This window comes from Anser brachyrhynchus (assembly GCF_964034855.1).
Source record: "Anser brachyrhynchus genome assembly, chromosome: 2".
Taxonomy (NCBI): Eukaryota; Metazoa; Chordata; class Aves; order Anseriformes; family Anatidae; genus Anser; species Anser brachyrhynchus.
Window position 1 is genome coordinate 60,849,248 of NC_137695.1, and position 18,367 is coordinate 60,867,614.

Here is an 18,367-nt window from a genome sequence, read left to right on the forward strand (position 1 = left end):
AGGAATTTCACCTACAAAAAAATCAGTCCTTATATTTAAAAGTCCGTGCATATTTATGAACTACCAAAGTGCTCTTAATTAAATTCACATGGACAAGGTGACTATGACGGAAAATAACCAGACTTTAAATGTGGAGAAGCAGCACAGGAAGAAGGAGTACTCTCCCTTCTCACTGCACCGTGATAAAAAGTATTTCCCCCTACTCTATTGCCATCCTCCTTGGTTGGTGCAGGTTGTCTCAGATCTCCAGCTGCATTAACCATCATATACCACAGGTTTTGTGCACACATGGTATTTTTGCCTCCAGTAATGAACCCACAAATGACCAATATGTTCAGAAATGTTACAATAAACAGGTATCCAGATAGAGGACACCTCTTTCCCCTTAAATTTTTGTCCATCTGTTTGAAGATGAACTGAAATTATAGATGTTGCTTAACCCGGTATCTGCTTCTCACCTCTTCCACAGGCAGATGTCATGAGCACAGACATACACAATGCAGAACTTTTTCCCTCCTCCTCTGAGCAGAGAAAGCAACCTATCTTCCAAAACATGTTTCTGAGCACACCCAGTTTTACTAACTGCCAACCAGGCTCCATGTCATGCAAACTGCATGCTGAATGTCAGAATCTTCTGCAAAGAGAAGGATTTGGAAGACATATAATTTGAGATACAAATAAATTAAAAAAAAAAAAAAAAAAGCCAAAGCATGAAACTCTCAGTTCAACAGGTGTTTATAAAGCCAGAAGTAGCATCGTTCTTGAAGTAAAACCAGAAATTCTTTTCAATGTACTTCTATGTAAATGAGACAAGCTGAGCTCTTATCTAAAGGTAAACAAAATGAACATTATGTACCACCTTCCAAACTTAAAGGAAGAAATTAATGCTGTTAACTGCCCTGAAAAAAAAAAAAATAAATAAATTTAAAAAAAAACTCAAATCTACGCCTGTTTTGGCTGGGAAGTTGAAAATACAGCTATTGTGTAATCTCCACCAGCTTTCCATGTACCATGGGGTCACTGCACATTTTGTACAAAATGGAAAGATGTGAATGTGGGAATGGTTTCAAGGAAAGTTTCAATAACTAGACTCTAACAGAACCTCTATGTATGCTCAGACTTGTCTCCTCCTCAGTCATGACTGCAACCAAATGCAAGCAGGTCCATGGCTTACCAGAAGAGCCACGGTAAAACTGATTTGAACCACAAGCTTATCTTCCTATCAGAAAGACTAGCTTTTTTTTTTTTTTTTTTAAAAAAAAAAAAAAAAAAAGAAGGGGGGCTATGCCAGACAAGCTCACGTGGTTCCTCAGTAAGGTTCAACCCATAGTGAAGATGAAGGTCTAAAAGCAATTAAGTAACTTGAAAAGAACACTTACTCAGGCAGTATCTATTCACTGTGGCCCAATAACCACATGCTTATCTATAATATCAAATGACGTAATATCGCACAATCTGAATTTTCAACTTTTCTGGCTGAAGCTCTAGTCATACCAAAGTCAGTCTCAACTGACTACTTTCCTGAGGCCAGATTTCATCTTTGTTATTTGGAGAATTGGCATTCTGCACTGAATATCTGGATATAAAAGCACAATAGAACACAGGACACAGAATACAATCTGCATTAAATAAAAATATTTTTTCACAGAATCATTAAATGCTTTAGGTTGGAAGGGATCTTTAAAAGGTCATCTAGTCCAAACCCTTGCCATGGGCAGAAACATCTTTTGGGTTGCCCAATGCCCCATCCAACATGTTCTTGAACACTTCCAGGGATGGGGCATCCGCTACTTCTCTGGACAACCTGTGCCAGTGCCTCACCACCCTCATAATGAAGAATTTCTTACTTATATATAATCTAAATCTACCTTCTTATAGATGAAAACCATTACCTCCTGTCCTAGCACTACAGACCCTAGTAAAAAGTCTCTCCCCATTTCCCCCCCCCCTTTTTTTTTTTTTTTTAAATAAGCCCCCTTTAAGTAATGAAAGGCTGCAATAAGGCCTCCCTGGAGCCTTCTTTTCTCTAGGCTAAATAACCTCAGTTCTCTCAGCTTTTCTTCATAGGACAGGTGCTCCAGACCTCTGATCGTTTTTGTGGCCTTTCTCTGGACCTGCTGTAACAGGTCCATGTCTTTCTTTGGGGGCCCCAGAGCTGGACACATACTCCAGGTGTGTGTGTGTGCTTTGCTTTTTCAATTGTATGCTTCCAGTAAGGTGTATTTTCTACATGAAAATTCTTGTTCCCTCTTCATTATGTTTTAATTTGATGCACATCTCTTAGCCGATGTCCTACACTCCATCAGCAAATATATCTTCTTTGGATTAAGAGAAATATCCCACTGTCCAGGTAGGCACTACACAAACACAAAAATGACATCCAAAGAAATTGAAATGGTCATCACTAGACATCTTTTCTGAGTTTTTTATTTCAAACAAGAAAATATAATAATTATATCCTTAGCATACAATCTTATGCATTGCTTAAAATATATGTTAGTAAACCTACTGAAAGGATAGTTTTCCACAAAAACCTATAGCTCCTTTTATCTTGTAACTGTATAATTGTTAATATATATATGGCTCATAAGCATTCATTAATTTTGTTATTGCTGACCATCAACTTTCTTCAGCAGAAGTAATAACTTAATTCTTGGTTCAAGATCAGAAAGAGCTCAGAATGTTGCTTTAGTTAGAAAGAAAATCCCTTAGACTCTACACAGGCAAAAGCTGACTATTGCAGAGGCACCTGTGTTTAAAGGGTTATGTTTAACAAATTGTTCATAATTACATTTTTTTTTAATTAAAAACTGATCATTAGTGAAATATTTAATTCCATAATTTGATCACAGCAAAAGCAGGAAATTCACAGTTGACATTCCCACAGAAACTTTAACTCCGTCCCACTGTGTATATTCATTTCAACTGAGTCCTTTTATGACCTCATAACATATGTGAAATGAAGGAAGGTGCTAGGAAAAAATCCTAAAATTCATGTAAATCAGACATATGTTGTTCAGTTCCACTATCACAGCAGTAGCATTTGAGAGTGGAGATTGTATTCTTAATAAAAATTATATATGTTGACTATTCCATGTGTTTATTGAATATTATTGTCTGTGAATGCACATGTTCTACCAACATATCTGGTTGCTCACCTTTCACATTAGGATGGTTACTTTATCCACATCTGGATGCAAGAAACCTGGCACCTGAAAGGGTCTGTTAGGTATCAGTCTCCAGGTAAGTGCTACTAAACTGAATCCAAATTTGGCTCCTGGAGGTCTACAATCATTTGCGTTCCAACCAAAATCTATTAACCTGCCAATCCCAATCTGTCTCCGTACATAGAAAACTCAAATGCTGTTGGCAGCATTTTCCCAGAACCAGAGCACTAGGATACTCAGGGCATCAACTCTCTTGTGCTCCTACATGGAATTGGGACAGGTTCATCTAAGCTTATGAGCTCTGGGTCTGCTGTATACAGACTTGTTCCATTCCCCTTTGCCCTCAATTTCACATTAGAATGGATGCAGAGTGGCACAGAAACATGAATCTATCACAAACCTGATACGTACATCCTAATAAGACCATTTGCTGTACTGAAGGTAAATGTGCTGCAGTTCCTTCCCTTGTGGATTTTCAGGAATTGGCCCAAGCCCAACAAATCCAATGCTGTGTTTCACCTCACAAGTGAAAAAGATTTGTTGCTGCTCTCCTCGGGATGTTCATCATCTTGGGTTAACCATCAGACCCAAACAGGTTCCATGTATTTGTGGCCCAAATTGGCCTGCACTGGTTGACACTGTGAAGCCTCTGTATTCTGCTCCCCAAAATAATATGTAATACAGCAAAGAGTGGATCTTTCCACTACCTGGGTTATCCCTCTTCCCCATGGTACATGACAACACTTGGTACTTTATGAAATTTGAGTGCAAGTACTTCCACACCTGTATTTAGGCAAGCATTTTCAAATGCTGCTGAAAGACCTAAGTATCTGCAGAGTTCAAATTTAAAAATACTATAGAACCAAAAGGACGTCTTTCAGCTGCACTACACAGGGTATTTCACATCCTGAAAGCTCAAAAAGGCATCTCACAGCATTTCATAAAGCAAGTCAGGCATAGGTCTCACAGACAGAAATAAAATTCAGAAAACCTAGCCTCCAAGAAGAGAGGGCAATTCCAGTGCCTTTGCACATCTCTATCTCGAGGTAAGAGAGGGAGATGATTTGAGGTCTAAAGGTAATGAAGAGACATCTCAGGGCCCTCATGTCAGTGAGGACTGCTGCTTTTCAGAGCAGAAAATTTGAGAAATGAATGAACTCCAGCACAGTTCTGGCTGCAAAGCTGGAGATGACACAGCTAACTGGAGATGTGTACCTACTAGGCACACTCTGGCTATTATTGAGAGAGAACATATTTATCACCTTAAGTTTTGGAGGAGATTTTTTACTGGAATGGTGCATAAGAGGCCTTAGCTAGAACCTAAATGCTGTTTCTCTAGAGAAAGTTAAGATGTCAGTCAAACACAGTATTTTTCAACTGGAAAACAGTATCTAAACTATGATATGTGCTCTTTGTGGAAACTTAAAGAATGATTTTCAGAGGGAAAATTCTGATGCCATTCTGCATAGCCCTCTCTAGAGTTTTCAGTACTGAGCCCTTGCTTTGTAGACTAAACAAGGAAACTGTATCTTACAGGATAGTGCTATGTGGAAGAATCTTCAGCCATTAACTATTTGGCTTTCTTAAACCCAAGAAATTTTTAACCCCACCTTTGGAATAGCTGAAAATATAGCACGTGGTATACCATGAAACAAATCACACAAGATGCACATGAAAAACATGCTAATTGCAATTACTTTTGGTCACTAAGAACTATATACCGTATGCTTGAACTAAACATGTATCTACCTTCAGCAACAGTGCAAGTTCACTGAACAGATGGAAGCTGTACATAGTCTAAATTTGCTGCTATGCAGCCATTTCCATTACCTCTCAAAATGAAATACAGTGTACGGAGAACATAGAGGCCACACAGTAATGTTTTGATTCACCTCTGCAGTTCAGCACAGCTTATTACCTTGCTCATCTGCAAAAATGCTTGTTATTTCTAAATACTTTTAAATGGATGGCTATGGAAGACTATTTTAAAGTGTAGCATTGCTTTTTTTTTTCCTCTTTCTCCTGAGAGAAAGTTAAGTGACTACATGGGCACTGGCTGTGTAAAATGCATCATTTTAAAGTTGTTTATGTGTATCAACACAGAAGCTATGTCTTCTTTTCAGTTTGGAAAGGCAGGCAGAACAACATAGACCTCATCAGAATCTAATATCTAACAATTACATATAACAAAAGATTTTAAATATGTGATTGAAAACAAGAATAATACAAAGTTACCAATAATCTTCCACAGTGGCATATAAATGCTTTTTGTCAACACCAGAAAGTTAGTGAGGCACTCACAGTACCTATAGCATGGAAAGTTTAAGCCCTCATTCAGTATTTATTTACAAAATGAGTACAGCTGAACAATGACCTCCAACTGTCCCTAAGGAAAACAAATGGACAAACAAAACAAGTGTTAAATCAGGTTTTTTTTGAATTCTGTAAAAACTACTGTGATGGGGTATGTAAAAGTTTAGGAAACTGATGGACTTTTCAGATGTCTGCAGGATAAGGAGCAGCCAGATAGAATTACTGGGGCTCATGTCATTAGAAACGACACAGAGACAAATACATTTGTTTTTATCTTTCCATTCCAATGGAAATGTTTGCAGTTGGTTTCCAAAATGCCGAGTAACAGCCAGCAGAATACTAACAGTTCACATAAGAGCATTTTGATGATGCCTCATTGGGCACCTTCATTACCCATTCCTCTATGTTGAAGTGATTTTTGTTAAGGTCCTGTAAAAAGTAGTGCAAAATACCTTGAAATAACATATTTTGATAAAGATCATATTAATATATATATATATATATATATATATATAAAATAAATAAATAAATAACAAGCCAGCTAGACAATTCCTCTTAGGAAACAGTATGTACAAAAGCAGTACCAACAGAATTCATTGGTAGATAAATAAAGGGATTTAGGATTTGAAAACTTGCTCTAAGATACACCAGATGATTCAACTATAATGGCTTTTTTTTTGGGAAAAGCATAGAAGTTTTGGCATTTAATAATAATGTATTTCTATTAAAATGGTTGTTCTTTAATAGCTACTCCCACTTTTAATCATCTCATAACTTTCTTTTTACAATGCATAATAATATACCAACTCCCTGGCTCATCCTTGCTTTGGACTTCTGTGGTAGCACTTGGTAACCAGTTCAGTCCTGACCAACAGCTTCGGTGGTCATTGGATTGGGTTCTAATGCTGCAGGAAATTCAAGCAAACCCAGAGAAAATTCTACCAGATAGCATTGCAGATGATATGTGGGGTAAGCAGTAGGTTAAAGGCTATAAGCTGAAAGATGTGAGTGTATGGCTGTACTCCATCATGGACTGCTCTGGATAGGCCACTTCCACCCAAATTTACAAACTCTCCAGGAAACCAGTGTCTTCAGAAGCAATCGTGCCCAACCAGCACTGTGGAACTGGGTTTATTTTTTTTCTGTGACTTCCACCTTAAAATAAGGAAAACAGCTCTTTCTCAGCTTTTTAGGAGGATAAGTTCACTGAGGGCTTAGAGAAGATGCAAGAGAGAGAACACTGGGAGTCAAAGAACTTTTTGATTCCCAGTCCCCACATTAAAGTCAATTTAATAGTCTTCTAATGAAGAATTAGCTTATTCTAAATATTTACTGAGAATATAACATTGATAATTTTATTTTCTTGAGTGATTTTCAGTAGTCAAAAATGAACAGTTGAATGAATTTGAATACTTCTATAAAAGAGAGAGAGAAAATTACAGATGTATTGCTTTTCCTTGAAGTATAAAAGAAAAATATCTAAGACTGTAATTCAATAACAAAAGCCAAAACAAGTGACTATTTTTGAGTATTTTACTGCAAATCCTTTCCAGAATAATCATTTCAGCTACAAAATTTTCTACCTTATTAGTTTTCTAATAAATTTTTTTCTAGTTGGATATCCACAGAGAAATGGTGGAAGTTCAAACTACAATTTTTTTTTTTTTCACTACATAATTCAGAAAGAACAAGAGGAAAACTGTTGTTTCCTCCATTACCAGGCAGTAAGAAAAGGTATGCCAACAGGAAATTAGCTTACACAATTAACTTTGTGTAGCATCAGTGTCAAAAAGTGAGGATTTGCAGCTGAATGTCATAATACCATTTGCAGTAGATGTATTTGAGCAATGCTTCAATGTCCTTAGTATGCCTACAGTATCATACTCAGCTACGAACAAGTGCAAAAAGAATACAAATCCCTGTTCTAGAAGAGTCAAAGCCTAAAGGCAGACAAAAGGGAATAATGTACACAACTTTTCCAGCCTTTCTACTGGGAAAGCCCATATCCTAGAAATACCCAATTATGGTGGCAAGAAAAAGTTAGAATCTATGAACTACACAACACCCCATTAACACAAGAAGTTTGTCTTTATGACAAGCATTAGGAAATTCTTAACTAGAAATGTTCAGAAAAATCCAGGACCTTTTATCTTTAAAAGGTAGAAAGGCTTCTTCAGTCCAATAATGAACCTTAGCGCATGAAGAAGCATTAATACAGAACTGAATCAAATTAAAGGGCTTAAGTACTTAAGCAATTTTAGTATCAGTTTCTAGTGGCATCTTGTTATACTTTATATCCAAGCAATGACCCAAGTCAGACTTGTACAGCAACATAAAGGAAAAGCAAAATGTTACAGAGATGAAGAACACTTACTGTGCTTGGTCTGGCATTGAGTCTTCTTACAAGAAAAAGAAATAACACCTTGTCCTGTCACTGGTGGACTATGTTGCACAAGTTTGCAACAGCTTTTCTAGAAGAGTGCGTACCTGGGCTCTATAGAATTTATTACAATCCTGTGTGACAAAAAGGAGATCTCAAGGCTGTCTTACTCTCAAACTATGATTTTTTGATAGTTATTTGAAGCACTGTGGTAAGTTACAACATGAATACCTTCTGTTTTGCCCAGAGAAGGGAATGAAATAAAAAGCAAACAAACAAACAAACAAAACAACACAGTGCCTTTTAAAGAAAGTAAGAACTAAACAAGAATGCTGGTGCTGCAGTATCAAATAAATTTTGAGGACATAATTTAAAAATAAATAAATAAAAATCACAGATATAGGAATAAAATGCAATGTTAACAGAAGGGAAAAATATTTTTAAAAAGCAGCAAATGAATTCAGCAAATGAGAACTTCAGATGAAAAGAAGGCTAACCACAATAGGAAATCATGTTTGCATACATGTTAACAAATTTAAGTGACTATTTAGAACTTAATTATATGTTAGGCTTGGAAAATAGATGAGCAAAAGAAAGTAGGACTATGCATATGTATGTGTATATGCCATCCATATATGCTCCTCAGACATTACAGTTTACCATCTGAAATTTCTTATTATTACTGTAATATGAAAGTGGAAAAAAAAAAGTTAAACTCATTTGTTTAGTCAATTTTCAAAATATTCACTCACAATGTTTCAATCAGCTATGGCTACAATAAAATTGAGACAGACTAGGGATATGCTCTTGAAATGCAAAGAAATAATTTGAAACATGGAAAAAAGTAATATTTTATTTATTTTCTAAGCTTTTTGTCAAATGATACCTATGGTACCTATCTTCACCAACTCAGAATGTGGCCTGTTGCATCTTCTGCTTGTCAGATACTCATGGGGAATGTGCTATCTGTGTAAAACTGTGTATCTGAGCGTCAGAAAGCACAGACACCCTTGTTATTCTCTGTTATTCTCTGGAGGCAACACCAGAGTAATTAAAGAGGGGGCAAAATAAGATTAAAAAAAAAAAAATCACAGAAAGAGTAGGATGGAACTGACTGAGGGCTTCCACATCAGCCAGGTGGAGATAACCCATCAGAACCAACAGGAAAAGCTGCAGCTAGGGAGGATTTTTAGGAAAAGCGAGATCACCTGTATTTGGAAAGAACACCAATGTCTACAAGAAAGATTTACATGTGTGTAGGTGTGAGATAAAACAGACTGTATTAAAGGAAGGTATGCAAACTAAATGAGTCTATATGTATTCATAGGGGAGAGAAGGAACAAAAATCAATGGCAACAGACACAGGGTATGAATTTGGAAGGTAATTCTACTACAACTTCTTCCTACATCTGCCCAAATAGGATTTGGGGCAGATTCTGACCTCTGTCAGCAATAGGACAGGGATGACAAGGAACTAATCCATTGCACTCCTACTAGGGCTGGTCAGAATTTGCTGCAAGGAAGTGATGCAATGGAGAGCAGACAATTCCAAACTGAGGGAACTGACAGGGGAAAACCTAAAGTAAATAACAGAGCACATGGTTCAAGGTAACACAGTGCCATTCTTAGTCAAAATTCTTTAAAAGCTAGACAAAGTAAAAAGGAATAATATGTCTTCCCTAGTAACTGGGTCAGGTTGTAACATAAATAAATAAATAAAACACTACAGGAATAAAAAGGGAATTTAGTTAGAACTCCGATGCAATACATCAAAGTACTGAGCACATGGAGAGAGTTGCCAAGTGAAATCATCAAAGTAAATGATATAGATGAGCTTAAAAGATACTTAGATGTTTTTATGGCGAGAGAGAAAGAGAAAAAGGGATTGAAGGATACAGTAGATACAAACCAGGCAGTAAGGACTGCAGTAAACTTAAAGGAGAACCTTCTTGGTTTGAAAGTACTTTTCCGGTCCAGAAATTCCTTTTGACCATACTGGTGATTAAATGAAACTAGCTCCTTATATGTTAAGTATCTGCTAAGCACCATAGTCATTGCTCTAGAAGTTATGATAGACAGCTGCATGCAGAAAATCCCCACAATTTCGCTTTCCTTCTGGCCACAAAAATCTACTGTGATCACTGACCAACTCTATAACATATATCACTAAAAACAGAACTTATAAAATTCAGATCCTCCCATTGGACGTATGCAAGTCGATGGGGCCGGATGGGATCCACCCGAGGGTACTGAGAGAACTGGCGGAGGAGCTGGCCAAGACGCTTTCCATCATTTATCGGCAGTCCTGGCTATCAGGGGAGGTCCCAGTCGACTGGCGGCTAGCAAATGTGATGCCCATCTACAAGAAGGGCCGGAGGGTAGACCCGGGGAACTATAGGCCTGTTAGTTTGACCTCAGTGCCAGGAAAGCTCATGGAGCAGATTATCTCGAGTGTCATCACGCGGCACTTACAGGGCAAGCAGGCGATCAGGCCCAGTCAGCATGGGTTTATGAAAGGCACGTCCTCCTTGACGAACCTGATCTCCTTCTATGACAAAGTGACACGTTTAGTGGATGAGAGAAAGGCTGTGGATGTGGTCTACCTTGATTTGAGTAAGGCTTTTGATACCGTTTCCCACAACATTCTCCTCAAGAAACTGGCTGCTCATGGCTTGGACTGGCGTATGCTTCGCTGGGTTAAAAGCTGGCTGGATAGCTGGGCCCAAAGAGTCGTGGTGAATAGAGTCAAATCCAGTTGGAGGCCGGTCACTAGTGGAGTCCCCCAGGGCTCAGTACTGGGGGCAGTCCCCTTTAATATCTTTATCGATGATCTGGATGAGGGGATCGAGTGCACCCTCAGTAAGTTTGCAGATGACACCAAGTTAGGTGCGTGTGTCGATCTGCTCGAGGGTAGGAAGGCTCTGCAGGAGGATCTGGGTAGGCTGGACCGATGGGCTGAGGTCAACTGTATGAAGTTCAACAAGGCCAAGTGCCGGGTCCTGCACCTGGGGTGCAACAACCCCAAGCAGAGCTACAGGCTGGGAGATGAGTGGCTGGAAAGCTGCCTGGCAGAGAAGGACCTGGGAGCATTGGTTGATAGTCAGCTGAATATGAGCCAGCAGTGTGCTCAGGTGGCCAAGAAGGCCAACAGCATCCTGGCTTGTATAAGAAACAGTGTGGCCAGCAGGTCTAGGGAAGTGATTGTCCCCCTGTACTCGGCTCTGGTGAGGCCACACCTCAAGTACTGTGTTCAGTTTTGGGCCCCTCGATACAAGGAGGACATGGAGGTGCTCGAGAGTCCAGAGAAGGGCAACGAAGCTGGTGAGGGGTCTGGAGAACAAGTCTTACGAGGAGCGGCTGAGGGAGCTGGGGTTGTTTAGCCTGGAGAAGAGGAGGCTCAGGGGAGACCTCATCGCTCTCTAGAGGTACCTTAAAGGAGGCTGTAGAGAGGTGGGGGTTGGTCTATTCTCCCACGTGCCTGGTGACAGGATGTGGAGGAATGGGCTAAAGTTGCGCCAGGGGAGGTTTAGGTTGGATGTTAGGAAGAACTTCTTTACCAAAAGGGTTGTTAGGCATTGGAACGGGCTGCCCAGGGAAGTGGTTGAGTCACCATCCCTGGAGGTCTTTAAAAGAGGTTTAGATGTTGAGCTTAGTGAAATGGTTTACTGAAGGACTTGTTAGTGTTAGGTCAGAGGTTGGAGTCGGTGATCTTGGAGGTCTCTTCCAACCTAGACGATTCTGTGATTCTGTGATTTGGCTTGTGAAGAAATGCTCAAGCAAGTTGGGCATATTTTTCAGCACTGATCGATCTAACCTCACATATTCCAGCCCAGTAACATGACAGAAGAGCACAGACAGACCAGCAAATATAGTATGACAAAGACCTTGATTTAATCCTTGTTTGTAGCAGTTTTAACCAAGAAAAAGGACAGAATGGATACAAAATTGGGAAAAGAGTAAAAAGTCAAAATTAGGTGCTTTAACCAGAGCAAATTAACATCTGTTGCACAGAGACCCTATAATCATGATCATATAGAAATAAGAAAAGCTGCTGAGAGTGCTATTACATAGATAATCAAATACTGTTTTGTTGTGTTTTTGTTTGTTTTTGTTTTGTTTTTTTCTTTTAAGGACACATACACACTATAAAATTTGACTTATCTTTTGATTCTCACACCTCCTGCATTTAATTCTTGCTCCATCTTTCCTAAATAACTTCATAGAGCTCACAGTATTCCTAATCACACCACCCTAAGGCTCAGTAGTGCTTTTTGCACTCTAACAGCAGGCGTGACATGTACGATTCTCCACGTCTTTTAAGTATTTTGAAATTAAAAGCAAAGGAAGTCCCTTTCATGCTAATGAGCTAGATGGAAGAGCAACACTTGCATCTCTTCCACCTCCTTCCCACAACACACTACACTTCTTATTATTTATGCTTTAGCAATGGTTGACAGCTTGAAGTTCAGAAAATGATGAAATACAAAGACTCCCCTATTTTGTGATCCACTCTGACATTTCAATCATTTACTGTCTGTATACACAACAAATTTCCTTCTTGTTTCTCTTGGAAATATATTAAGGAGAACAAAAGACTAAGTGTAAAAAGAGATATGCATCTTTCCTGTTGTTAATAAAATTTTTATTACTAGCAGATAACTTTAATTTTTCTTTTATATTTAAATATTGACCCAAGAGGCCAAAGTGAATTCAGAATTTTGCTTTAGTTAAGCAAGGAAATAGTCACATGTAGATATATTCTTATTATATCAAAAACTATATGGTCCTATCTCCCCGAACACAGGACATATCAGATAAAAGTCATCCTCTCCGTATTGATAGATCAAGAAGTTTGTCATCTTATCATCTGACTGCAAGCCATTTCCTTGAGGTTCTTCTCAGACTGACAAATTCTCTGGTCTGCAACTGAGGATTTCTTTTTAGCTCCTCTTGTGTCTTTCTCAGACTTCTTTTTTCTCTTCATCCATTTCCTACCAGCCTCATAATATCCAGAAAAGCCCAAGTCAAACAGTTCTTAATTCCTAAGGGTTTACATGTACACTTCTTTTTCAGGACAGTGACATGTTTCTGAGTTTTAGCTCATGGCCCCCCAAATGTTCTTCATTTTTCACTCAATAGCAGTATTTCCAATTGACAGAATTGCAAAACCGTCCTGATTTGGAGTGAACTGTTTTCCAGACATTCCACAGCTGTAACAATCTGTCCTTGCCTCATGTGTCCACAGGAATTAAGTTGCTCAAAAATAAAAATACCAAGAAAAAAAATACTGTTAGGTTGGCAAAATGAAGCATATGACTAAGACTGATTTTATTTTCTGTCCCCTTTGTTTCAAGGTGGTTCTCATTACAGTAGTAAGCCTGAAAGCCCTAAAGTCTGAAACCTTGTGGTCATCCCAGAAAATCAGCAATGAGAGTTTAACTTTCTACTCAGTCTTGCCCGTAAGCTTCATATACGATCTGGGGGAATCAAAGCTAGCCAGAAGAAGAATATTCAGGCTTCAAAACTATCCAGATATCTGCTTTTGTCCTTTAGACTGTGCAACGAATGTGCCCATTATGCAGATGTCTAATGGGAGATTACCAGCAGTGGTCACTAGGTCAGTATTCCAAATATACGTAGCTTTCATAAAACGGCCTGATTTTCAGAAACTAGAACCAAGCATGCCTTCACCAGGGTTCTAAGACTATGCTGCTACTCCTGCAGTGACAATTGCCAGTTAGAGATTTTTATTTATTTATTTATTATCTACAAGGAACATTTTTTTTTAACTTGCACTTCTACCCTCCCACATAAAGTCTTGAAGAATAACCATGCTTCCAGGAGATTGTATTACTATTTTATTATAGGAGATGCTATGATGTAACAAGGTTCGGATCATTCTCCATATGCCTGCTATTTTTATTTCCTGTCTTAATGATCTCCCACTGCTCACTCATGAAAACAGAATATTCACTTAGGTAAGTCTTTAGTCTAATCTAGTTCTGTCTCATGTTCTCAATCAGATTTTGTGTGCTACCCTGAAACACAGAGTTAAAAAATGTCCAAATGACTTATCAGTATAACTTGTAAAAGAACTAGGGTAACTATATAACAACACACAAAAGAGGCTTTTAAAAGGGCTGTTCAAGCAATACCTAGAGCAAAGCATTGGAATTCACGAAGATTTTGCTACCTTCCTGCATTCTTGTAAAAGCAAGGTGATGCTTTTTCTCACTGTTCTCTGAAGTATACTGATAGGCAGAAAACCTCAGGACATTCAAGTGAAAAGCAAATTATGCACTGAGTGCAAAAATCTAATCTTCAGCTAGGCAGTTTTTCACTAGCTGCTACATAACGCTTCTGCCATCACCATTTCTCAAACAAATGTGTTCACATTTGGCAAAGCACACACAGGATTTCAACCTGCAAGCTGTGATGTATATGATTAACTTCACTAATATGGAGACCTACTGACTTCAGTGACCCACACATGTGAGTACCCAATCGATGCTCACTCTCTTGTACCAATGCTTCAGTAATTACACCAGTCCCAAGGAGGCTCTCAAAAACAGCAGCCACAAGAGGAAGACCTCTGAATGGAGAAATGACACAATTGCACAGTGAATACTTATCTTGCATCTGAATTCTCAGACTTTCCAAACATTTAATTTCAGACATGATTACTTTTTCACTATCTATTCCTCTTCACCACTATCACCCCACCTCACTATCCAAAGAGACTCTCTTCCAGCCACATATGTAAGCTCTCACTGGACATCTGCAAGAAGGTGAGCTAAAAAGCAGCTTCCCCCTTCCCATATAGTGGTGCAAAGTCTGCTCACAAAAACGTGTCCTCAGAAATGCAAGACCTTTCTGGTTCACAACCCCAGAAATTTGGAGAAAGTAGGCCTAGATCCTCCCCACCCTCTGCATTAGCATACAGAACATGGAAAATAATTTGGAAATACACTGTACGTGTACTTCTCTCACCCACTTGTACCCACAGCATCATTGAAAGGCTTGATCCCTGTTTTCACCAGTTTATTCTCTTAATGTTTACTATTAGAATAAATATTCCTGCCAGCCAAGTCATTTTGTTGAATCTCCTATGAACATAAGCATTACAGGGCCAAAAGAAATTGGTGTTTTTCATTTAGGCGATTCGTTCCTCCTGTCTTTCTCTTCACCTGAAAGAGCTGAATGACACAAGTGAAATACCTGAGCGATTTCATTGCCAGCAGTAGAAGTAGGTGCCAAAAAAGAGGAAGGCAGAGGGTAGGGAAAGGAGAGTAGACAGAAGAATGCAAAAATCTCTGTTTTAAAGCCTGTTCCAGATCATGTAAAGCTGGCAGTGCATTTGGTTAATCCCTCTAGTGCTTCAGTGGAAAAATCACAGCAGGCAGCTGGATACAACAGTCAAGGCTGCCCTTTCTTGTGTTTTTTCCATTTCTGGCAGCATACTGTCACACATGCAGCATCTGTCCATTTCCACAGACTGTGGCTGTACATTCCATTGACCTAAAACAGGTAAAGGAAAAAGCAAAAGCATAGGTTCAGATGGCAATGAATAGCTGGGGCTCATGGAATTCTGCAGGTGTGGGATTCCAGATCTCAGCTAGCTACCCCAGCAGCACAAATCACTACAATTACTTGCAGTTTTCATGTCTGCCTTCTCCCACCCAACCAGCATCTAAATTTCAAAAGCTTCATAATGCTGCCATCAAACATTAATAATAACAAAAACAAGAATGATAATAATTAAAAATAATAATAATTTCTAACCTGGTCTCTGACCTTGAATTTTTAATGTGGAAGGACAAGAGGGGCAATTGTAATTCAGGAAAAAGCATTTTTATTAATTCAGAAGTATAAGTATTGGTAATGTAGATGCATAATGCAGTCTTTAGGATGCCTTTGTACAGATAAAGCACAATTTTCCTTCTTCTACAGCTGCTACAGGTTTCTCAAAAAAAAAAATTAAATATTACAAGTGTCAACTCAGAAGCCTCCTTTTTCATATGATAGATTTCTGATGCACTTATAGATGTAACTCAGTCTCTTTTAAGGACATTGTATAGAAGGATGCTGCACAGATGCATAAAATCTTGCCCACTACTATGTGGACTCTATATTTATGCTCTTTTTTATTTAATTTATATCTGGTGACTTCTACTAAAAGTGTACTTGAGCTTGGCACAGTTAAAATACTTACAAACACAAAACAAAGCACTGCTCCAAAGAGCTCTCAATCTCAGTAAATAAAATGGACAAAAAGTACAAAAGGAAGTTGGATTATTCAGTTTTACATAGTGAGAATTAAAACCATAGCTCTATAATACTAGGTTACCAAAACAAACAAACAGGAATAAGATCAGGATTAGGCACAAGCAAAAAAAAAAAAATCATTTATTCTCAAGCTAACCCCAGATGTGATACAGACATAGCACTGGCTGTGGAAAGACAAGTTAAGTCTGATCTAACAAATATTTACCTGAACACTGCTTAAGAAGGATGGGTGCCTTTCAGGTCCTGTTTCAGACATGGTGCCACACAGCCACAAGATCTAGCTAATGCTTGTGCACTTTTTGTTATTTCTTAGCGTTGCTGCAAATAAAAGTATTCTGATGATGCTAAAGTAACCATACATTCTATCTTAACCAAAAAATAAAATAAAATAAAATAAAATAAAATAAAATAAAATAAAATAAAATAAAATTAAATTAAATTAAATTAAATTAAATTAAATTAAATTAAATTAAATTAAATTAAAAAGGTAATTTTTACTATTGTAAATCTAGCACTGAAAAAGTGGGGAAAAAAGCAAGTGTGTGAACATGGACAGCATAAAGATTTGCACTGTGTTTCATTGTTAGTAGGTGTTAGGATGTCTTTTACACTATAAACACATCTCTGGAGTTACTCTAATAGATAAGTATAACTGACAGGAAAATAAAAACAATTAAAAAACATACTACAAGTTTTGAAATGCTGACTGTAAATATTCATAAGACTGGTAGAGTGTTTGCATAAAAGAGTAACTCAGCTTAAATTAAAAGATAAAAGTGTTTTAACAGACTCTTGGTCAGCTGCAATATTGACAACCAACAGATATATAAACCAAAGAGACTCAGAAAAGAAAAAACATCCTGCTCTTTCTATACAAAGCTGTTGAGTGAAGGTGATTCTACAAATACAAAACCTTGATCATTATCATAAGTTAGAAGAAAAACAATACTTTTATTAAACAATGTTTATCTCCCAATGGCATTTGAGGCATTTCCTACAAAATAACACACAGTTTAGAGACAAAAATAGTGACAAAAAATAGCACGATTAAAAACAGAAAGCCCCTTAAAAACATTCAATCGCCACGTAATGCTGAAGGTCTCAAAAAGGTTTCTGAGGTCAGAAAGTACATGAGTTGAGTGAAATCATTTGTGGTTAAGAAGCAATAGAGAAGAACACAGCTTGCCATTAGATCCTGTTTCTTACCAACAAGTTTCTCCAAAAAAAAAAAAATTACTCCTTTTACTTGTAAATATATGTCATAATACAAATAAATTTGATGGAATTTAATAAATTTATGTAATTTCTTTAACTTTCAAGTAAGACCCACGCTACTGATACTGTTCAAAGCAAAATCTAGGACCAGTCAGCAACTAGCTAAATGAACAAATACCTTTTCACGTAAAAATGTTTTGCTTATAGTGTGTAAGAAATCAGAGTTCCCTACTGAATTAAACACTCCTTCAAAACAAGTGAAAATTTTCAATCATAGTTCAACGCCACATCCAATTTGCAGACAACATTCAGTATATTTTATTAAAAATCTGCCCTGATCACCATTCTTTAAAGCTTCCCTGTGTCTCCTTCAACATGGAATATTTACATTTCTGAATCAGCATCTGAAATCTCAAGGCTTGTTTAAATATATATATATATGTATATGTAATGTGTGACTCTTACTCCACACTTCAAGAGTGATAACAATCCATGGATTAGTTGATATATTAGCTTTAGGTAGAAAACCATCAAATTTTACTCAGAAATAACCCTGGATACTTCCTTGACTAACCCAAGGCCTGCAAAGTGCTATCTTTCCTACGCTTCCAAAGCAACTTAATTTGTTTTAACTATTCAAAGTAAAACAAATCTCACACTTGAGTCCAAGCAAAATGTGCGCCTCTTTCATAAACTGGGAAATTCTTTCTGGCATTTGGTGTATTTTTGCTTGCCTTCATGGTCTTTTCAGTCTAGAAACATTAAAACACTGGAGTAGACAGAATTTTTAAAATTAATTTGAAAATATTTTTTCTCATTAGAAAAAGAAAACTGATTTAAATCACAGCAAAGGTTGAAAATGAAATAACTCTTTCAGTATGTGCTGACTTCCACCAAGATCTCTATGCAGTCAAGAAAACGTGTTCTAAATATCTATAAAATAGGGAAAACAAATAAAGAAAGGAAGAACAAGATGTAAGTGAAGTATATTAATTTACTGGATAGC

The 18,367-nt window shown here is 37.7% G+C and overlaps 1 protein-coding gene across 20 annotated transcripts in view; it reads right to left on the bottom strand.

The window, feature by feature from the left end:
* Nucleotides 1-18,367, bottom strand: part of SUGCT (succinyl-CoA:glutarate-CoA transferase) — a 338,160-nt gene that overhangs the window by 107,412 nt on the left and 212,381 nt on the right. For 3 of the 20 annotated variants that reach the window (XR_013946617.1, XR_013946618.1, XR_013946619.1), the window contains 2 exons: nucleotides 16,352-16,464; nucleotides 2,021-15,378 (listed from right to left, as the gene is read on the bottom strand). The exons of 16 other annotated variants lie outside the window; for them this stretch is intronic. Coding sequence is in view for 1 of the 4 variants with exons in the window: in XM_080580279.1 (XP_080436405.1) it covers nucleotides 15,277-15,378 (102 nt within the window). In the remaining 3 variants the exon portion in view is untranslated. Of the gene's footprint in view, nucleotides 1-2,020; nucleotides 15,379-16,351; nucleotides 16,465-18,367 lie in introns of those variants that run through there. One more of the 20 variants, XM_080580279.1, reaches the window with a different exon arrangement.